This window comes from Takifugu flavidus, chromosome 4 (genome assembly GCF_003711565.1).
Source record: "Takifugu flavidus isolate HTHZ2018 chromosome 4, ASM371156v2, whole genome shotgun sequence".
Classification (NCBI taxonomy): domain Eukaryota; kingdom Metazoa; phylum Chordata; class Actinopteri; order Tetraodontiformes; family Tetraodontidae; genus Takifugu; species Takifugu flavidus.
The window spans coordinates 15,960,118-15,983,897 of NC_079523.1; the positions used below are offsets into that span (position 1 = coordinate 15,960,118).

Here is a 23,780-nt window from a genome sequence, read left to right on the forward strand (position 1 = left end):
GCTGTTGTATGTTGTTAGACCTCCAAAATGACAACTCTGGGCTCTCCTGTCAACTGAAATAATTTCAGTTAAAAGGATTTTTCATTCTTAACACTGATGCGTGTGTGTGATTGTACTGAACCTCCACATTAACAACAAAAACGAATTCTAGAGTGAATTTACTGAATAATTTAATTTAATTTAGAGTTATTGCATATATTCTAAAGATCTGTTGCTCTTGAATTTCCTCTGGAAGGTATCTACAGTGCATATTGGGCTAATTCTGGGGTGAACTTAAGCCATCATTATCAGTATCGAGGAGGAAAATAGAAGACAAAAGAAACTAAAGTCATATTTCCAGCATCATTTGTGAAATCCAACACATGTGAAATCAATACCTAGAGATGATTAATGACTACAGTGGTCTTCCTCAGAGGGTTTTCTAAGTGTAGTCACATTGACAAAAGCAAAAAAAGGTTTTAGAGGAATTTACTGTATGTTAAATGCTTTTACTCACAAAGTCAAGCTGGACCAGAATTATTTATTATTGTATCAAGAATTATTTGTGTTTCTTTTTAACACACGTAGGTTTTTTGAAAACTGACAAAGAAAATAGAAAGAAATCAATGCCAAATTAGACTATTGTGTGTGTCTGAGATTGTGTTTGTGTGTGTGTGTGTGTGTGTGTGTCTGAGATTGTGTTTGTGTGTGTGTGTGTGTGTGTGTTTGTGTCTGAAGAAGATACTTGATGTTCTTGTCTTTCAATGGTTTGATATTAAAAACAATCAATGGAATCAAAGAGAAATTGTTTTCTTGAATAAAATCACATATTTCTGTATAAAATGAAAGTGTTCAACCAAATAACATAATCCTACAGGAATGATATTTGACTTTGGCCTTAAAAGTCAGGTGTAGGCAATTCTAGGACGATGTCTAACTTGAACTTGTTGTGGTCCAGGATCCCGGGTTGTTTGGTTTTTCCTGCAGGGGGCAGGGTGGAGCCATGCGCCTGCCACAGGCTGACGCACCTGCAGTCATTCAGCAATCTAGCCGCCTATTTAAGGACTAAACTCCTGCCTAATAGTGTCGGAGTATTTTGTGTATTTGGCGTTTTTGGTGACTTTGGATTTGGAATATTTTGGTGATTTTGGTCTTTTGTCTTTGGTGTTCCCCTGCCTGTTTGAGGTCTTCATGCCATCCGGCTGGACTTCTGAAACGAGCAGAATCTGACTCTTGTGTTGGCTCCGCGCTGGAGCTCTCTGTGTGCACCAGAGGTTTGAACTTGTGCTTCCCTGCAGTCCAGGGGGACTGCCGTTTTTGTGTTGGTTAAATAAAACCTATTCGTGGACTTTTCATCACTGCGTTCTTGCCTGCTTTTTGGTCCTGTTAAAACCCAGAAATAAGCTGGGGGATGTTTGGGTGAATGTAATCATTTATCCAAAACAACATGTTACAATCTTCTCTAATCATGTTCAAGGTTTAAATAAGATGCCTATTAAAACACATCATGGATACAAATTAAGCTGTCATGTGATTCTTTCAAACAAACTGCAGTGTTTGTGTGCATGCTAGTGTTCAACTCACAGGCAGTGGACCACAGTCCTCCCATCTCCCCCATCATACTGCTTCTGCCACTTAGCCAACCTCTGCACCAGCTGGAGGATGGAGCGCTTGGACAGAGGCGTGTCTCTCTGGGCTGGCCAGCCAATGAAATGAAAGTGCTTCACCACACGGTAACCATCCTGAGGCTGAGACACAGGTGGAATTATTCTGGACTGTATAAGAACTCAGTTATTATCAGTTGTTCCTGTTGTAATTCTAAAGTGAAGGATGCAGTATAATCTGCCTTGTTACACCAAAGCCTGCTGCTCAGACTTTTGTCTTCTTATCTCCAAATAAGGTCTCTGCTTCAACTGGACTTAGTCTAGTCAGTGTCCTGGCCCCCTATATGCGAGACGGGCAAGTAATAACAATCTTCAGACCTTGCTAAGTTCAGCAAGCTGGAAAACATGCTGATTAACATGTGAACTGGCAGAGAAACGTCTCCAGCCATTGGTCCTCAGAAAGGCTGCCACACTGATACTGAGTTACTCATAATTTCCTTTTCTAACTTGCATTTTTTTCTCCCCCTTGGATCACATTAATGTCCCCTATCTAAATACTGCCTTCTATCTGGTGCTCCATCTCCTTCGATGGAGCTCTGAGTGGTTTCCAGTACAGATTCAGCGGGGTTGCAGCTATGACGATGATATGGACCATTTCACGGTACACTGCTGATGTTTTTGAGAGACAACCTAGATGAGGTGGTGAGGGGTTCACTCAGCACTATATGAGCCAGCGGATGAGAGTAGGCATACCGTCATGGATGGGTGAGAAAATAAGATGAGGAGGAGGAACAAGAAGAGGCTTGAAGGAGGAAAGGAGTGATTTGAAAAGAAATCACAAATGGAAAAGGTGTGAAAATCAAAGCATTTGATACCATTTGCCCTTTGACTTCAGTCAGATAGTAAATGGGCGTTTCTGCTTTTCAGCCAATTACACGCGAGAGTGAGAGTGTTGACCTAACACATTGCATGTTTGAATCAAGTACATTTATACACCAAAATGGAGCTTTGGGAGCTATTTGGTGCTCCGTGTCCCTAAACTAGTGCAATAATAGCACTAGGAGCTAAAACTTGAGTCGTAACAGTTAGCTGTCACAGTTACTCCTGACATTTATGGCATTCTTATCTGGTCTTGATGCTTTTTATGTGATGATTTTCTTCTTAAATTAATTAGTAAAACATCTACCCTCAAGAGAAAGGTCCAAAAAGTTGGTCATTACCCGTGCCATGTTGCAGATCCTGAAGATTCGGTTGATGATGTTCTCGTCAATGTCTGCTGATATTAAATCCACCTGAATGGGTCCATAACGGCAGGAACTCTTCTCAGGCCAGTACTGCATACATAACTACAAATAAAGGAGAGTAGGAGACAGAAGTGGGCCTGATTTGCAAAAGAATGCTAATCACAAAAAACACCATTTCAGTAATGGACAAAAACTATAAGAAACAGCACATGGAGGAAAATGGGGAGAAAAGATGTGAGTGCATGTTTGCACTTACCTGCTTCGCATCTATCTCATTGAGCATCACTATGGATGAGCAGTTGTAATCGAACACCAGCCTCCAGAAGTCACCCATGGTGTTTGGCAATGGATGCTGGGTAACAATGAAGGCCGCAGGCTGTTTGTGGCTCTGGGTGTAGACAGAATCATAAATAAATAACCATGTTTGCACAAAATATAAAGAGCAAAGGTAAAAAAGAGTTTTTTTCTGAAAATCTCTGGAAACTGGCCTGTTCACTTCCAAATGCACCTACATCCATTAATGCAGCATTGATGTAATTAGAGCGATCACCATCCACAGATATCAGGAAAGGTAGGCATCGGTCTGCTGGCAGACCATCCAAGCTACGATTCTTGTCATGGTTCCTGGGCAACAACCCTACACTGCAGTCCTCTGGAAGGACTCTAGGGGTCACGATGTTCAGAGTCTGATAGGAAAGAAAATATATTGTCCTTTATTGGGACTGATCCAACGGAATTTTGCGCGTACATGAGTGCATTCTGGGATAATGCACACAGAGAAAATGTTGGCTTTAAACTTTCTTTCATGGTTTCAGTCTCCAATGTATCAACCTAATCCCAGATAATACCCAGGAAACGGATAAAACAAAAAGCATTAGGAGTATGCAGACATCTGTGTGTGCATGTGTGTGTGTGTGTGTGTGTGTGTGTGTGTGTTTGCGTGCGTGCGTGTGTGTGCTTACCTGGAATTCATCTTTAATTTGGCTGGAGTTGGTTTGAGGGTCCAGTCTGCTGATGTCGTAGTAAATGGCTCTGAACTCACACACTGGAATGGCTGTATTCCCACACAGACATGCCTCCAAGATAGCATCATGAACAAACACATACTGTTCCTGGAACAGTAGCACAAACTATTGGTTAGCATTGTTGACAGAAGAGCAACAATCAGTTTTTCAGTTCTGTCTGCTTTTACACTGGCTTTTTTGCTAGCTTACGCAGCTGATAGAGCTGAATGGAGGCATAGCCGCACTAATTATAAGTTTCTCATTTGGACAAGGATTCTTTTGATGATTTGTCCTCTCCATAAAAACAAAGTAGCAGTGATTTTGGCCAGCATTTTAATCTTAAAGCCACTCAACTCAACTCAACTCAACTCATAGTGCTCAACCCAACAAGGCTTGTGCATCTGGAGCTATAGATCTGGTGTGTGTATGTCTGTAACATTTAAATGCATATTTAAATCTGCCCCTTGGTGTAATGATTACCGTATTTTCACGACTATAAGGCGCACCTAAAACACTGAGATTTTCTCAAAAATCGATGATGCGCCTTATAATATGGTGCGCCTTGTGTGTGGACTGTTCCAAAATCTGCTGTGTGCCTTTGGTAGGTGCACTACGGTAAACGCTCCGCCAATCGATTAGCGGCACACCTACGCGTAAGGACCCCCTAAAATGGCGCCGGTCAAGCGAGACGCATATGAGGCTACAGGCCATCGAATATGCGGCTGAAAATGGCAATCGAGCAATCTTAGTGTTTTCGCTTTATGAGGCGGCGGCATCTCTCCATACGCGCGAGGACAACTGTTGCGCAGCGGCTGCCAGCGGGTTACCAGGAGAGGATGGCCATCTTCTGCATCTACTGCTGCGACAAGATAACCGCGCCCAGCCACATCACCAACATGGATGAGATCCCTCTGACTTTTGACATCCCTTTGACCCACACAGTGGAGAAAAAGGGACCAGCACGGTGGTGATACGCACAACGGGGTACGAGAAGTCGTCGTTCACCGTGGTTCTCGGCTGCCACGGAAACGGACAGAGCGCTGGATGACGGAAGGCGAACACTCCTTCACAAAGACTATGAGGCAGCGGCGGGCAAGTTATGCCACCATATGCGGGTGGATTGTAGACGCATGGGCTATGATACCGTCTTCATGTATTGGAAGAGCTTTCACAAAATCACCGCTGAACCACAACCGGTCGGTGAGTCCGATTCAGATAATGAAGAAGAGGAATTCGGGATGTTGGACATTGAAATAGCGCAGCTGTTTAATTCAGATACAGAAGATGAAAACTTTGATGGTTTTGTGGCGGAAGAATGAATATTTTGTTCAATAAATGTGTCGAAACTCACTGTTTTACTTCCGTTGTCATTTTTTACTGTATGTTTCAGCATGCGCCTAATAATACGGCGCGCCTTATGTATGTTTCAAATACAGAAATAGCACCCATAACTGAGACTGCGCCTTTTAATATAGTGCGTCTTATGGTCGTGAAAATACGGTAGTAAGACCGGGACACTGTAGTGTAGCCCCACCACGCTGAACCAGGCAATGGGCCACAAGCAGCACAGAGCGACAGAGAGAATTACCCCTGCTGGGCAGAAGCGACGTAAGGGCCAACCAGTCTGTGGAAAACCACAATCCCATCCCCTTGGCAGAACAGGAAAGGACCACTGAAGTGACTGCTATCCTTTCAGCAAATATTTAAGGTATCAGGTATATCAATATGCTCATTTCTTTTCTTTTTTTTAACTATTTACAACTCAAACATTTTATCTCATCAAAAAATGCTAATATTAGAGTCTCCTTTGCTAATATGACCAATCAGGCTAAATGGTACTTTGATGTCTCATGAAAATGAATCATCTAAAGACAGATTGGAAGTATTAGAAGCGGATATTGGAGAGGATATACTTGAGGAAATCTGGGACGTGACTAGCAAAATGCAAAACTTACAAACTTGAAATAGCTCCAGTATAAGTGGTTAATGGGAAGTGATACCACCGCAGGGAAATCAAATCCATCCTAATATTCCAGATTTTTGGTGTAAGTATTTAGAAGTAAAAGGAACACTGTTCCATTGTGATGGGAATGCTCATTTTGGCAAACTGTGAATGGGTAAAAATGTGGAATATTGTGGATTTTAATTTGATTTTGGGCTCCAAGCTAGAAGATTGTTTGTTCTTTTCAGGAAAAATATACAATTGCCCTCAGCAAAGTTATGGCTGAAGGAAACTGCAGCATAGTTTTGGAAAGACCTACATTAGTTGTTAAAAGGAAAATTTAGTTCTAACTAATTTGAAGATCATCAATCTACTGTTTTATCAGTTACTTACTTCAGTTACTACTTTAGTTACTATTTCTAGGGTTTTTTTGCTACTGCTTTGGTCAATGTTATTTCATATTTAAATATGTTTTCTACATGTAAAAAACATTCTGAAAGGCTAAACTTTGCTCAGTATGTCGACTCTAATGTAGCTGTATGCTGAGAACATGTAAGTGCAGATGCAAACGCAATAAAGGCTGATTGACACGTGAACAACTTCTCTTTTGAAAGGCAGCAAATGAATAAAAAGCAAATGAAACCGCTGTTTTCCATGTTCATTAAATAGCAACATTGGAGCCTCAGCTGCAATTTAAAAAAAAAAAATATTTCTTTCCACAATTTTTTTCTTTTGTCTCATTCAGTCTCTGAATTGCAAGTTTTTGTGATGTGCTCACTACTTGTTGAATATTCGATACTGCCCTTGGAGCTGGGGGAGACTTCCAGCGCTACATTTTTGTAGGGCTGGAAAGACATTACCTTTTTAATCGAACACATGTAAAAGCATCCCCCCTTCCCACATGCACATACACACACACACACGCACACACATACACACACCCACACACAGACAGACACGCACACACACACACACCTTTCATCTCTGCCTTTTAAAAGATTAATTGCTTTGTGTTGTAAAGGGAAGGATTATAGTGGCATCAGGCAGCTCTGACACTGACACAAATTGCTGCCGCATATATTCAAAAGCCTCACTTTCAACTCCACACGTGCCCATTCTTGCATGTGATACGTGCTATTAATCCAGTGACGGAGCTTGCAAACACTGTAATCATTAGTGTGTCTGACTTTCCTCGAAGAGGTACTTCTAAAAGTCAGTTTTCATTATTTCCACTGAAGTTCTTTTAATTGGCAAGATTTTCTTCAGAATAACCAAAGGTACTCAGAGGAAGGCCTTACATAGAAACAAATAAATCAGAAGAGGGACCAACCTCCGTCTGGACCATGTTGACGCGTTGAGACCTCAGCTCTCTGATGCAGTTGAAAATATCCACCACTCCTTCGTTCTCCGCCATGTCCAGGAGAAAGTCAACTGCAATGAAGCAGCCTGTCCTTCCAGCACCAGCACTGCATGGAGAAGAAAGTGCAAGCCAGGTATGATCTGTCACATCAAACATCAAACACATGCATATTTTCCCTTTTAAGTGCAGAGTGGAATTTTGTGCTTGTCTGGGTGATTGTGGATCACTCCCTTCACCTCTCCCTGCAGACGGCTGCAGACTTTCTTTTCTTGGATCGGTAAAATGAAAAACATGGCCTTCTATTCCATTTGACTGCACTGTAGACTGCATGTATCTGTCCTCCATTTGAAAAAGGCGGATACTGTCAAAGCCATTCGTTAAGACAACACATCTAAGTAAATGTGTGGCTGGGCATACTTTTAAAATCAAAGAGGAAACGTAAAGGCAATGAGTCCACGAACTGACCAATTCCAGATGAAAGCTTTTTACAAATTATGGAGACCGAAGCAGGACTCTTGATTTGGTGCGATTTGAGCTTCTCTTCCATGCTTGCAGCAAACAATAGAGCCCATTTTAGCCATTCTTCACTATCAGCAGCAACAGACCTGTTTGTAAGTCACTGTGCTACAACTTATCAAACTCATGTGTGGAATGAGTCCCCTTTTAGTGGGCATGGTTATTGCTTCTTACAAAACCCTTCCTTTGAAACATCGTAAGGATTGGCATAACGTCCCTTGCTGCTTTGTCTTCTTTGCAGATGTCCTACATCTTGTGCATTTGTATGCTGTTGCCGAGCCCGTCTGACTGAAATTAGTGTGATGCTGGTATCCCTCCCCCATTGTTCTTTCTTTTCTCTGTGCCTCTATTTTTATTTGGACTCTCACTGAGATGCAGTATTTCCTGACCTCTTACCTTTCAGCTAAATCCAATTCAAAATCACAACTCAAAATCATGCCTTAGCCTGTTGAAGCAGTGAGGACCTGACAAAGTTCAAACCTCACATTCCAAAAAGATCCTCACTCAGGATGAGAACACACACACTTGGGGGCACATGCACAGATGCATAGATTAAATGAGCACAAGAGAAAAGGTAGTAGACAGGGGGAGAAGAGATTAGGTGTGACAGAAGTGGTCATCACTGGGGAAAGATCAAAGGAGGTACAGAAGGGAGGATGAAACATGGATGGAAGGAGCAGAGAAAGGAATCTTTCACTTTGCAAGGCTTATGACAGTTCCCAAAGGAGGGCTGGGGAATAGAGTGTGGAGAGACGGACTGATAGAAAGGAGAAAGAAAAAAGGAGGGGGTGTCTCAGCACATTACCTGTAAACCTTTGTGATTAATGTTGAGAACAGCATCTTGCTGCAAATGTGTGTGTGTGTGTGTGTGTGTGTGTTCGTTTGAAAATAAGATGACCCAGGCTGCTCTCGAGTGAATGTGTGCCCTTAAAATTGAAAGTGACTGCTACAACATCTGGATACATTTACTGTGGCTGTGTGTTGACATTGTTGGAGCAACAGCAACTCATATGGTGCATTCAAGAGGTTCATGAACTATCAACTATAAAAATGTTCAAATGACAAAAGAAACCTTACAAGAACACACAATAATGACCTGGTCCTGCAAGGGCTGGGGCCCTTTGTGAACACCTGCCTTCAACATCTTTGGAACAGGTTTGGCTCCAGGATCATGACCCAGACAAACTGAATAAAACACCATAACTGATGGGCTCAATGGAACAAAATCTAATAACATACTGTGGTGGTCACCATGGTGATCTTACAGCTCTTGCTAATCTGAAGAATTTGACTGTCTGTCTGTCTGTCCGTCCGTCCGTCCGTCCATCCGCCCGTCCCACTCACTCACTCACTCACTCACTCACTCACTCACTCACTCACTCACTCACTCACTCACTCACTCACTCACTCACTCACTCACTCACTCACTCACTGATGTGTCTGATCCTCTTTTCTTACCTGCAGTGGGCTACTATCGGTCCAGTACCAGGAGGGTTAAGGAACTTGACCTGGCGGATAAATCCAAGCAGTCCGGTGGCGTAGCAGGGAACGCCATGGTCAGGCCAGCTGGTGAAATGAAACTGACGGACTTCACGGATGTCATGATAGCCCTTCTGGAAAACACACAAAGTGGATGATGACAAAGCACAGATGTCAATTTTGTTGCAACACTTTCAGGAAAGAGTGACAGGATGACATATCACAGCTGAACAGACCCATTTACAGCTGGAAAGGCTGTGGAGCCTCCTGGACCACAGACACAAAAGAAATTTAGCTTGTCGATGTCAAGGAGGCACTTTAGAGTATCTGACATGGGGGGAAGGGGGGGATCTGGGCTGCAGACCTACTTTTACAAATGTCATCTTGGCCGTTTAGCAAACGAATAAGAGGGGGAAATGCTGTGATGTGGTTCTTACTTAAGCAACAGTTGTCTCTTCCCTTCAAAACAAAATTAAATTAAAAATCAAAAATTACACATAACATTTCAGTGTCAGACAAAACTTTCAGCTTAGTTTTTTTCTATCTCAGATTATTATTCACCTATTTATTCAGATGACAATACACATCCATATGAATATGAAGAAATCTATGAAACAATGCAAGAGTATGAACAAAGCTATTTTCATCATGTGATTTCACATAGGATATAGGATTGTTTGATGCGTCTTCTACACTGTCCTAGATGGTTTTTGGAAAAAAAATCTGTAGTCTATATAACCCCTTGTTCACTTTTTTGCTCTAAAACGCTCTTCCTATGAACATTTATTCCATTATACCTCTACAATCTTAACAAGAGCATTTGATTCCATATGAGAAGACCTGACATTGCAGCTTCTGATCAGATTTCTGCATAAAGACTTTGGATTCTTCAGGAATATTCTTTACCTGATGAATCAGATGATGGGTCAGAACAAACATCTTTTACATGCACATTTAAATCAAAAGGCTCCTAGAGCTGTTGATAATGCAGGGAGGGAGGAGGCCACACCGAGGGGAATGCTGTTGCTGCACACCCCAGCATGTCCAGGGGTCTAAAAGTCTCCTTACAGCTGTAATAGTAACTTTCCTTAGCAACTTTCAAATTTCAGATTCCTAGTTTTCCTGTCGTTTTCATGCTGAATCCACTCATTTTTTGAATCCCACTCTGCCACCTTCTCCACAACAGTGCTGTTAATCTTCCTGGACGTGACATTAATAACCCTTTACATTAAGATCTTGTTCTCATTTATTCACTGCAATTAAAGCTCTTTAGCTGTGGTGCAGAATCAGCACGGGCAGTCCTCTCTCTCGTCTTTGTCTTGCTTTGCCTTTGTTACACATACATTCAGACATAATCTTCTGTAGTTTAAAGATATCTCAGTTTATCGTGTGTGTGTGTGTGTGGGTGTGTGTGTGGGTTTGTGCGCGTTAATGCTGTCTGCCAAAAGACCAACATTTCAAAATCAGCTTACAATACATGCATCTACTTGTGCATCCATCCATTCATGCGAGCATGCACACACGCACGCACACACACACACACACACACACACACACACACACACACACGCACACACACACACGCGCACAAAGGTGGTATGAATTAATGACTTGCTAAACAAGCTGACAGCTAGGACTTGAAGGCATGTCTTTATAAGCTGCTTTTGCACGAGGGAAGGAGATATGAAATGGCAGGGGGAGGGGGGCATGTCTGGCTAAATCCAGAGGGGGGAAAAAATGCAGACAGCTGCGGCAAAGTACAATTTTTCATGATTTGTGAAAAACAATCATCAGTTACAATTCTACTCTCACATCTCATCCTTGGTGTCCTGTTAATGCTAACTGTTGCTGTTGATGCTAACATTCCATGCATTTCTGACAGTTCTTTTCTCAGATATTCTACAATCCGCTACCAGGTTTAATACCACATGATTTGAGCTTCTGAGTGAGTTTGGATTATTACGGGGAATTATGGGGAAACGCAAGCAAGTGCAGAGTGCTAAAGGAACAGTGAACCATCTTTGTCTGACACTCATATGCCAAGAGAGAAAAGCAGGTTATCAATATATCGCAATAGTTGGTTGAGCTCACTCCACATAAAGTGCTAAAATAATATCAGAATATGTAAAATATAAAAACCTGCTTCCTGCTATAACTGATGAAATGATCTGAGGTTGATGCTCATGTTTTTTACCTTTTGCACAGTGAATGTTCGAATGACAAATTCAGCCAGCGGTTCAGTTTCTGTCAGGGTCACCTTGATGTCACCGTATATTTCAGTTTCATCGGGCCAGTAACGCACACACTTTACCTGAAAAATAACATTGGATCAAAATACAAGATATGATAAAAGGGTACAAAATAAAATGGTTAAACTACATATCTGTTGTAATAATTGAAAAAGGCTGGGACCAATTTAATGTAGTTGCCAGAGTTGTTGCGGAGTGTCATATAAAATATGGAAATTTCACAGGAGAAATGTGGTTCAGAAGAATGCCACGTGTTAATCACATAAGCTGTGTGTTTGACACTCTTCAGGAGCTAACATTCTGCAATAAGAGGTGGGATGACGTGCAGAATGTGTGCACGCAGCAATCAGATTAAAACCTTCATGGAGGTCAAAGCCATCAAACTGAGAGTGATTGAACCCTTCCTGTATATTACTGTAACTTCTGTTGTGCCAGATTGTCTCTGGAATATCAATGATGATCTCACATTTGCTCTGATTGTAGCTTTACTATATAACAACAGTATAAATACTGTATCTAATCCATTAATGTTTAATACACAAATATGATTTCACAATGTCTCATTCAACCCACATACAAACATTTAATCATCTCTGTGATCAACCTACCCTGCCCACCTCAACAAGATTGGTAACCATGACGATAGAAGATGTGTTTTCTTGCCAGACCATCCTCCAGAAATCCCTCACTGTCTCTTGCATGGGCCCTGAGGCACACACACAGTTTAAATGTTTTCCCACACAAGCGTGGACAGTATGTACAGCACACAATGCACAGAAATACACATAAGGTACACAAGAGAACACACACACTGCAAAAAATCAAACCCACCAGCAGCTTGGGGAGTATAAGGTAATTGGATCTTAGATTTGTCAGGAGTTTTTTCACCGATTGAGATTTAGGAGGTTGTGGTAATAGTCTCTCAGCCGAAGAGTACAACATTTACACACACATACACACACAACCATCTGCAACGTGGGGACACAATCATCTCGGGCTTTAATTACCTTGGGTGGCAATGTAATGTCTGGGTTGGCTGTATCCCTGTGAGAAAGAAAATGGTGAAACTTGAAATAATCCTCACTGTGTTACTTTTCTATGTCCCCTCACACATTTGTCCCTCACTAGAGCCAAAGAGCAACACTTTAGCTCCCTCTTTTACATTTCTTGCTCTTTTATTTAAATTCACTTGGTCACACTGCTTTTATGTCTACCCATTCTTCCTTTGTCAAACCTCAACGATCGTCACATCTTCTCACAGCTTTTTGAAACATATGTTCTTTCAGCTGCTGAAGGGCGTTTTTAGCACCTTCCCTTCAATTAACTTTTCCTCTCTTATGTTTTGTACCTTCAATCTCAAAACTGAATCCTCTTTCTGTTCTGCGTCCTTTCTAACCACCCTCCCCCCGCATTCCTCCCATCCACTCAATACTTGAGCCCCCATTTCCCTTTTTGGCCCGTTCTTCCTTTTTATTTCACTCACTTTACTTGGAAATGGAATTCAAGCTTGCTTTTCAGATAAACTATCAATAAATAATTGAAACCATTTGAATCATCTGCACATGATAAATGAAAGGTGAAACCAGTAATTGTCCTTCTGTTGTTTGATGCAGCTTTTCTCATTACCAACATACTTTTATATATTTATATATTCATATATTTAATATATTTTGTATATTCTCAAAAAATAAATGGCTGGATGAATGGATGGATGATGGATGATGGATGGATGGATGGATGGATGGATGGATGGATGGATGGATGGATGGATGGATGGAAATGAGAAGATGTGAATAAGAAGAAAAGAGTGTGTGTGTGTGTGTGTGTGTGTGTGTGTGTGTGTGTGTGTGTGTGACTCACATTAATGTAATTAGCGTTGATGTAGTCGGAGTGGAGATTTCCATCCAGCAGCTGGAGTCGGACCCGAGAGTGATCATCTGTGGGATCAGAAAGCACAAATGTAACAAGCCTAAAGTTATATTTATCCACAGTTTGAAGCAGCTACCTGGACCTTGGAACCAAGCAGGCCCAGAGTTGCTGACAGTGATCACACATTTTTCTACCATCTAGTTCCACACATCAGCGGATCGTATTCCCTCTCACATTTCCCTCTCCCACTTTCCCCGTCCCATTTCTGTTGGGGTCCAGGGTTCCGGGTCGCTTGTTGCCTGTTTCTTCCTGCAGGGGGCGTGGAGGAGCCAATGATTATCCACAGCTGGCGCTGCAGGCGGACCCACGTGCCGGCAATTTCCATCAGCCTTCCATTTAAGGATCGAGCGCCTGCCATCTTCGGAGAGTTTATGTACTACTTATGGTAACCTTGACTCTTGCTGCTTGGACGTGCCACCTCTACAGGTCAGGACTCAGCAGTACACCTACAACTAAAGGAAAGCGGGCACTCCTTTGAGGACAATCAAATGAAGATTGCTGGTTTGAGAGGGGTGTCTAAGAAGCCATCCACATTAAATTGGAAAATCCATTCTTAAACACAGGTGGTGGACTTAGGCACTTCATATCATCCACATACAATGCAGTCCTCCACGCTTTCCATCAACAATCCAAAGGTTCACACCAATTTACGAGACCTAGTGACTCACCACCATGTGACCCTGCAGAAATTGGGGAGACACACAAACCGAAACTAGATGAAAGACCCTACCAACGACTCTCAAATGACCACCCAGATCATTAGCATGCTAATGGTCCACTAGGGCTATATTTTCAAGCTATTCCCTTAGTGAGTTTAGATCTGAAAAAGCCTTTTGGAGAGAAGGTGAAACATATTCAAGAAAATACCTAGTTGTAGTACAGTTGATACAGAGATCCAATTTGGATAACTCATCTGCCTGTTGATGTTAACCTAATGATTAGACGACCCCCCAAGTATGATAATTTGTAACAATAAGCTTTTTCAAAAAGGTAGGTTTTAAGTCTAATCTTAAAAGTAAAGATGGAGTCAGCCTCCCGTACCTGGACAGGGAGCTGGTTCCATAGCAGGGGGGCCTGTTAGCTAAATGCTCAGCCCCCCATTCTACTCCTAGAGACTCTGAGAACCACAAGTAGACCAGCATTCTGAGAGTGGAGCGGTCTATTGGGCTGGTATGGTGTCACTAGCTCCTCCAGGTAGGATGGAGCTAGGCCTCTGAGGACCTTGTAGGTCAGAAAAAAGGTTTTAAAAAATATTCTAAATTTAACGGGCAGCCAATGAAGAGACACCACTACAGGAGGTATATGATCTCTTTTGTCAATACCTGTCAGAATTCTGGCTGCAGCATTTTGGATCAACTGGAGGCTTCTTAAAGAGTTGTTTGAACACCCTGATAATAAAGAATTACAATAGTCCAGCCTGGAGGTAACAAATGCATGGACTAACTTTTCAGCATCATGCCGCGTCAGTAGTTTCCTGATCTTTGTGATGTTCCTCAAATGAAAAAAGGCACTTCTAGCGACTGTTTTAATGTGTGAGTTGAAGGAGAGATTTTGGTCAAAAGTTACTCCTAGATTCCTCACAGAGAGACTAGATGTTAATGAGATACCATCTAGAGTGATCATGTGATCTAATCTATCCCTAAGAGGTTCAGGACCAAACACCGTGACCTCAGTTTTTCCTGAGTTAAGTGAGGAGGAAATTTGACATCCAGGACTTTATATCTTTAGGACAGGTTTGAAGCTTCACTAACTTCTCTGTCTCCTCTGGTTTCATGGATGAATAAAGCTGAGTGTCATCAGCATAACAATGAAAATTTATCCCATGCTGCCGAATAATGTCCCTTTAATCCCAATCACATGTTCCAGTCTCTGTAACAAGATGCTGTGATCAACTGTATCAAAAGCAGCACTGAGGTCCAGCAGAACCAGCATAGAGACCAGTCCATGATCTGAAGATATGAGAAGATCATTAGTAACTTTAAGAAGTGCTGTTTCTGTGCTGTGATGAGCTCTAAAGCCTGACTGAAACATCTCAAATAGGCTGTTTCTCTACAGGTGCTCCAGTAACTGAGTCACCACCACCTTCTCAAGAATTTTAGAGATAAAAGGAAACTTGGATATCGGCCTATAATTTGCTAACACATCAGGATCCAGTGATGTTTTTTTTAAGCAACGGCTTAATCACTGCCACCTTGTAGGACCGGGGTACATATCCTGTCACTAAAGAACAATTGACCTGGTTCAGGATAGAGCTGCCTATCAGTGGTAAAACATCATTCAACAAGTGTGTTGAGATGGGATCTAAGAGACACGTGGTGGTCTTGGATTTCTGAATTAGCATCACTACATTGTAGCAGTGAACAAAGTGACAACACCTCCCTGTTGCTCTACTCTACTGAGCAATAATGAAGCTGTGGTTCAGCGGTTGGCAGAAAGCTTCTGGGTTGGATTCCAGGCTTTGACCTTGCTATTGTGGTTTTTCAATGGCTTCCAGAGATGGATGGATGGATGGATGGATGGATGGATGGATGGATGGATGGATGGATGGATGGATGGATGGATGGATGGATGGATGGATGGATGGATGGGATGGGTATGAAATTTCTCACAATCTGCAGCTTCAGCAGGATTTTGTCACCAATCACAGAAAAACAAACACAACAGGGGGATCTTAGGTGCGCTCTTATTTTTCTCTTCTCCTGTTTTTCTACATTTTCCTTATTTTCTGCTGATTCTGTTAATGGTCTCTGCTGACTTCTTCCCAGTCCCGTTCCTCCCTCATTGAAGCTTAACCCATGCTGTCTTGGTTGCTTTAGACATCAGTAATTACACAAGTAAACACCCAGTATCAGACTCTCACATCACTCGAGCTGGTGGAAGGATGGGAGGGGGCTGGTTCTTTTCTGTACAAGAAAACTTCTATCTGGGTGAAGATCTGACCATATGTGGACACTGGGTTCAAAAATGAAAATAATACTCCAAAGTCTATTCAACAGAAAACAACAAACATTGAAGAAAAATAGCCCCACAATATATTGTGTAAAGTAAATAAAAATTTACACTATCAATATATTTTATGACCTTCACATGCAAGCATATTGGGGATAAGGTACCACTTGTAGTATGAGTAAAGTTTTGTTCACATCTTTAATCTGCTTTAGTAAAACTACTAAAACAGTGATGAAAGTTGTTGGCTTATTAAATAAATAAAATCATTATCTGTTGATTTTTATATCACTTGGTATCATGTGGTGAGTAAAAGCACTGAAAATATCAGTATAGAAAGACGAGCAGAAGAGGATAAAAGATCGATCAAGCATAATCTCACATTGATGAGCAGGACCACTTGTAGTGCACTGTCAATTAATTTAGCTTACCCATCAATGATAGTTGACGTTGCAAATATGAAGCTCTTTAGTTGGTGTGGCTGTAATCATACCCGGATAGAGCAAAATCCCTGAACTAGCATAGTTGTTTATCCAGAGCGACTGAAACATAGTTCCAGGCTGTTGTATATGTAACAACCACTGAGCTCCCTGATGTCATCCAGCAAGGTCCTCAAAAACTGTTGTGTCCAAGGGCAAAGGGTCACAAAGCCCTTACTCTTTAATGAACTGCACTCCTTCATCCAAGCTGTGTCTCTTTGCCCTCTACTCTCCTGTCATCCATTTCCAAACTTCTCCTCTTTCCTGCTTGGTTCAGCTTTAGTTTTCTTTTCTGCTGTTTTTAAAATGCAGTTTATATTTGGCCTCTGATTTTCACTCAATTTCCTCCCTAAATCTAACCAGACAATAAGAAGCAGCAAAAAGGATCCTTAAGAGATATGGGATCCAGGTGAACTAATAACACAACACAGAAAAGAAAATTGGAGGATTCCAAACTCTGAATGACTCCTATTACAATAAGTAGCAGCAGCAGTAGCTTTAGAGGTGCAAGTTCAAAGCAGCCTCATTCCTGAGGCAGAGTCCTCATGGGCTCATAGCTCCAATATACTGCAATTTATGGAATTATGAAGCCAGCATGTAATGGGCCTTGAATCATAAGAAAGATTGACTTTAGATGGACTAAAGTTAATCATATGTTATTGTTCTCAAAAGAACAGTGATTTCCTTCCACACCAAGCAGGTCTTTGGATCATATTCAAGACAGAGTCTAATCATGCACGGTGTTTGTAAAGTAGCCCCATCTCCGAAAACATAATGTAGGCACCTTTTCCACATCATTAATCACTGGGACGATTTTAGCCCCGGTTCTTGGATCAGGGTTGGTACACGGTTGTTGTGTTTTGTGTTTGAACTGCAGGAAAAACCTGAAAAGGTTCTCATATCAGGCTGATGGAGTTTTGCGGAGTGGTAAAAGCTCATACAAGGATCTCAGAAGATCTCAAGATTCTTCAGCCATTCCTGAGTTTGTTGTGTTGTTTGAGGGGGACTTTAAATATTTAATGAGACAAGTTGAATGGACAGGACAGGATTTACAAACTAAAATACAAGGCAGGAACCTAAAGGCAAGGTACAAAGGACAGGGACACAGTAGGTTGCCAGGACCCTGAGAGGACAGGGGACAGAATTGCACATTTGAGGTCAGAACTGTGGTTTCACGAAGCATTTGGCAAGAACAGGCCCAGGGATGAAGGTGGGAACCTTTAGTGAAAGCAGAGGGGGCTGATCCCATTTTATGTGCACACATAGAAGATTGGACCACAATGTTCAGGGGTCCCTGACTTTCAAGGTCATGGCAGCACAGGAGGATATGATCCCTTCCTGTTGTTCAGTTGTTGGTCTTGATAGATGATGCTGCAAACATGGCAGGTAGCTACAGGCCATACACTCCCGTAACAGCCACACTTGTCAATTGAAATTGTTCTTTCTTAAAGAGAAACAAATTGACAATAAAGAGAAAAACACTAAGAAATTATTTTCTACTCAGCAGGAAGAGAAACCACACAACATAAAGTGTGCGTTAAAAGCTGCTGTTGGGTGTGCACATCATCACATTAGGGTGGTGTTTCAGAGGAAAGAAAGAAAAAAAAAACCTCATACATAAATTGCTGAACAAGATGTTTCACGCTTCTACCCATCCTCCCTCTCATCTCTCCTCTGAAGGCACTAAGCAGGGATTGTGTCTGTCACAGATATACTTAATCAGTTAACTCCCAGTGGAGCTCATCTCATTTCAGCGTCAGTGCAGCTCAGGGCATCAGGGAATTTAATAGCATGTGTGATTGAGTGCATGAATATAAGTGTGTTAAAGTGCCTTTCTTCACTTTTCCGCATGCTTATGGCCTCTGAAGTAGTTCTATTTACTCCACTATTGCCTTTTTGAAACTTGCAACCAGTTTGCACAGTAAACGTGTAAAATAAAAGGCTTTAGTTCTCTGGTAACGTATTGCGTCACTTCCTGTCTTCTCAATCGTTCATTGGTTGCACTGTGCACGGTGTGTTGTATTCACTTTACTTAAAATTGAACACTTGGTGTGTTGTATTCACTTTACTTAAAATTGAACACTTGGTGTGTTGTATTCACTTTACTTACTTTACTTTCACCCGGTGTCTTTGTCTGTTCAGCGTGTGAAATGTTTAGTTACTCCTCTGCCTCCTTTAGTGGCGGGAATAGGTGCAGAAAGTGTAGTTTATTTACCACTATGGAGGCGAGACTTAGTGAGCTTGAGACTCGGTTCCGCAGCTTGGAGTTAGCTGGAGTTGCGTCAGGTAGCCAGGAGAAGCTAGCTGCTGCAGAGCCGCCTAGCGTAGCTACAGCTAGTGGTCCCCGTCAGCAGCCGAGCAGCCGGCTAGCCAGAGCGGCTGGGTGACGGTTCGCAGGAAGCGTAGCCCAAACCAAAGGCCCACGGTGCACCACCACCCACTTCCCGTGGCTAATCGTTTTTCCCCACTCGGCGACACACCCGCTGAGAAACCAACCCTGGTAACTGGCGAATTTGTTTTGCGCTACGTCAAGCCGACTTCAGCGACCATAGTTAAGTGCATTCCGGGGGCCAGAGCGGGCGACATAGAAGCGAATCTAAAGCTCCTGGTGAAAAGTTAATGTAAATTTGGTAAAGTTATTATTCACGTCGGCGCAAACGACACCCGGTTTCGCCAGTCGGAGGTCACCAAAATTAACATAGTCGCATGTCGTCGCTTCGACGTTGGCTGTCACGGTGGTGCCCCGAAAACCAGGTGGCCTTTGTAGACAATTGGAGCACTTTTTGGGGAAAACCTGGTCTGATCAGGAGAGACGGTGTCCATCCCACACGGGATGGTGCCTCTCTCATTTCTAGTAACTTGGCTAATTTTATTAGACCCAAAGTGACCTGACAATCCAGGGTCCAGACCAGGATGCAGAGTTGTAGTCTTACACACCTCTCTGCTGCTTCCATAGAACCCTCATCCACCAACAATAACATATTTAACACTATAGAGGTAGTCTCTGTTCCACGATTAAAGGTTCACCAAGCACAGAGTAGGGGAGCGGTCAATCACCATAATCTTATTATAATTAATACCAAAGCACAAGTTGGAGAAACTAAAATCACAATTAAGTGTGGACTATCAAATATTAGATCTTTTTTGTGTAAATCCCTGCACGACCTGGTAGCGGATCATCACATTGATTTATTTTGTCTTACTGAGACCTGGCTTCAGGAGGAGTATGTTAGCTCAAATTAATCTACTCCTCCTACCCATCTTAATTATCATATTCCTTGTGTTACTGGTCGAGGAGGGGGAGTGGCAGCAGTCTATCACTGCAAGTTATTAACCCTCATATTATGTTAATTTGACCCGTTTAAGATTTTGTGTTGTCCAAAGTGCTGGCTATCTTTTTTTTTCTTCATGAAATTTGGTGACTTTTCCTCATTTAGGGTCATGAACAGGTGTGCAAAATCTGGACACGTTGGTGTGTCTTGGAATGTCTGTGCACTTTTTAGTTACGTTGATGATGTTGCGGGTCAATTTGACCCGGGCATGTTAATAGGGGAGTATGTAATGTAATGTAATGAGTACAATGCACAAAGATGCATCTCTAGAGAAGACAAGAAGCCACAAATGATCCTGGATTATAATGCCACTAAAGGAGGGGTGGACAATCTGGTCAAAGTAACAGCAACATACAGCTGCCAGCGCAAGACTGCCCATTGGCCTTTGTTGATTTTTTTTGCCACATTTTGGACACATCTGCTTATAATGCCTATGTCCTGTAGACTGAAATCAACCAGCAATGGAATTCCAACAAATTATACAGACTTTGGCTTTTCCTGGAAGAACTCGTAATATGAGGGTTAATTAATCCTAGACCAAAACATGGCACCAGTTCATTTGAAAGCTTGACTCTTGGCATCACCCATCTGAAATGTAAGACAGAAAAGCCACTTTTATTTGTAGTTGTATATCGGCCCCCTGCTGGGCCACATTCAGAATTCCTTTCTGAGTTCTCTGACTTCTTATCTGACTTGGTCCTTAGAACAAATAAAGTCATTATTATTGGAGACTTTAATATCCATGTAGACGTTGTAAATGACAGCTTTAGAAATGGCTTCATTTCATTACTTGAGTCAGTTGGTTTCCTCCAGCAGATAAACCAACTCATAGCTTCAACCACACCCTAGATCTAGTTCTGACTTATGGTGTTGAGGTAGAACATGTGTCACTGTTCCCTTTAGAACTCACTCCTGTCAGATCATTCTTTGATCACTTTCACATTTATTATTAAGGATTCTTCTATCCTCAGAAAACAGTCTTACTATAGCAGATGTTGTTCAGATAATGCTGTAGCTAAGTTTAAGGAAGCAATCCCTGCATTGATCCCAGAACCACTGTGTGTTTCCCCAGGGATCAATCATTATAATCTTAGCCCTGCTGAGGTTGACTCTATTGCTGAAGGTGCAGCAACCTCACTGAGAATCACGCTTGATTCTGTTGCCCCCCTGAAAAAGAAAATAGTAAATCAGAGGAGGTGTGCCCCCTCATATAATTCACATATCAGGACCCTCAAGCAGAAAGCGCACAGACTAGAAAGGAAGTGGCATTCTTGTAAAATAGACAGGTATCATGTAGCCTGGAAAGACTGTCTATTAGTTTACAAAAAGGCCCTCTGTAGGGCTAGAACAGCTTATTTTTCTTCTTTAAGTGAGGAAAATAAGAACAACCCCAGGTTTCCTTTCAGCACTGTGGCCAAATTAACCAAGAGTCACAGTGTTTTAGATCCACGTATCCCTTCTTCCCTTAGTGGTGAAGACTTCATGAGCTTCTTCACTGTTCTAGCTATCAGAGAAAAAGCTAACCAGGCCATCCCAACAACTGGACCATCACCAGATGTGCTGACTGTGGGAACATACAGGTTCTCCAAAGAGCTCTTAAACTCTTTCGGCCCTATATATTTTTCTGTGGCGTCATCGCTAATTCAGAAATCCAAGACCACCATGTGTCTTTTAGATCCCATCCCAACACACCTGTTGAAGGATGTTTTACCAGTGATAGGCAGTTCTATCCTGGACCAGATCAATTGTTCTTTCGTGACCGGTTATGTACCCCCGTCCTACAAGGTGACAGTGATTAAGCCGTTGCTTAAAAAACCATCACTGCATCTTGATGTGTTAGCAAATTATAGGCCGATATCCAACGTTCCTTTTATCTCTAAAATTCGTGAGAAGCTGGTGGTGACTCAGTTACTGGAGCACCTGCAGAGAAACAGCCTATTTGAGATGTTTTGGTCAGGCTTTAGAGCTCACCACAGCACAGAAACAGCACTTCTTAAAGTTACTAATGATCTTCTCATAGCTTCAGATCATGGACTGGTCTCTATGTTGGTTCTGCTGGACCTCAGTGCTGCTTTTGATACAGTTGATCACAGCACCCTGTTACAGAGACTGGAACATGTGCTTGGGATTAAAGGGATAGCACTAGACTGGTTTAGATCATATCTATCTGATAGATATCAGTTTGCTCATGTCCATGGTGTTCCCTCCTCATACAGTAGGGTTAGCCATGGAGTTCCACAAGGTTCTGTACTTGGACCAATCCTTTTCACATTGTACATGCTTCCCTTAGGGAACATTATTCGGCAGCATGGGATACATTTTCATTGTTATGCTGATGACACTCAGCTTTATTTATCCATGAAACCAGAGGAGACAGAGAAGTTAGTGAAGCTTCAAACCCGTCTTAAAGATATAAAGTCCTGGATGTCAAATTTCCTCCTCCTTAACTCAGGAAAAACTGAGGTCACGGTGTTTGGTCCTGAACCTCTTAGGGATAGATTAGATCACATGATCACTCTGGATGGTATCTCATTAACATCTAGTCTCTCTGTGAGGAATCTAGGAGTAACTTTTGACCAAAATCTCTCCTTCAACTCACACATTAAAACAGTCTCTAGAAGTGCCTTTTTTCATTTGAGGAACATCACAAAGATCAGGAAACTACTGACGCGGCATGATGCTGAAAAGTTAGTCCATGCATTTGTTACTTTCAGGCTGGACTATTGTAATTCTTTATTATCAGGGTGTCCAAACAACTCTTTAAGAAGCCACCAGCTGATCCAAAATGCTGCAGCCAGAATTCTGACAGGTATTGACAAAAGAGATCACATAACTCCTGTACTGGCGTCTCTTCATTGGCTGCCCGTTAAATTTAGAATAATTTTTAAAACCTTTCTTTTGATCTACAAGGTCCTCAGAGGCCTAGCTCCATCCTACCTGGAGGAGCTAGTGACACCTTACCAGCCCAATTGACCGCTCCGCTCTCAGAATGCTGGTCTACTTGTGGTTCTCAGAGTCTCTAGGAGTAGAATGAGGGGCCAAGCATTTAGCTACCAGGCCCCCCTGCTATGGAACCACATCCCTGTCCAGGTACGGGAGGCTGACTCCATCTCTACTTTTAAGATCAGACTTAAAACCTACCTCTTTGAAAAAGCTTATTGCTACTAATTCTGCAGTTCCAGTTACTATCATACACAGACAAATTATCATACTTAGGGGGTCGTCAAATCGTTAGGTTAACATCTTAGCTATGCTGTTATAGGCCGGGGCTGCCGGGGTCCAGAAACATGATCACCTGACAGGCCTCTGTCACCCCACTGGGTCATGGTTTCTCCTCTCCTCTCCTCTCATTTCCTCCTCCTCATCAAGCAGACTAGTTATGCTGATTCTTGTGTAGTTTTTCTGCCTCCCCCCCATTTATTTACAGGTATCGCCGCCTTCGGAGCTGCATGATGACCTCCGGCTCCGCTGACCCGTTGTATAGTGTATTTTTGTGTGTGTTTCTGTGCTCTATGCCTCTCCTCTCCTCTCTTCTCTTCTCTTCTCCTTCTCCTTCTCCCTCTCCCTCTCCCTCTCCCTCTCCTCTCCTCTCTCTTTACCCAGCCAGCCATCAGCACGAGGGTCCCCCTACATGAGCCTGGTCCTGCTCAAGGTTTCTTCCTGTTAAACGGGAGTTTTTCCTTGCCACTGTTGCTTGTCTGGGGTTAGGCCCTGGGA

General features: G+C 42.3%; 1 protein-coding gene across 12 annotated transcripts in view; it reads right to left on the reverse strand.

The window, feature by feature from the left end:
* The window catches only part of ptprt (protein tyrosine phosphatase receptor type T), a 131,513-nt gene that overhangs the window by 4,667 nt on the left and 103,066 nt on the right, over positions 1-23,780 (reverse strand). For 11 of the 12 annotated variants that reach the window (XM_057028858.1, XM_057028856.1, XM_057028855.1 and 8 more), the window contains 11 exons: positions 13,238-13,314; positions 12,385-12,421; positions 11,986-12,083; positions 11,323-11,439; positions 9,108-9,262; positions 7,104-7,239; positions 3,790-3,939; positions 3,340-3,513; positions 3,084-3,215; positions 2,804-2,929; positions 1,564-1,727 (listed from right to left, as the gene is read on the reverse strand). In XM_057028858.1, the coding sequence (XP_056884838.1) occupies positions 1,564-1,727; positions 2,804-2,929; positions 3,084-3,215; positions 3,340-3,513; positions 3,790-3,939; positions 7,104-7,239; positions 9,108-9,262; positions 11,323-11,439; positions 11,986-12,083; positions 12,385-12,421; positions 13,238-13,314 (1,366 nt within the window). The remainder of the gene's footprint in view (positions 1-1,563; positions 1,728-2,803; positions 2,930-3,083; positions 3,216-3,339; positions 3,514-3,789; positions 3,940-7,103; positions 7,240-9,107; positions 9,263-11,322; positions 11,440-11,985; positions 12,084-12,384; positions 12,422-13,237; positions 13,315-23,780) is intronic. The other variant, XM_057028857.1, reaches the window with a different exon arrangement.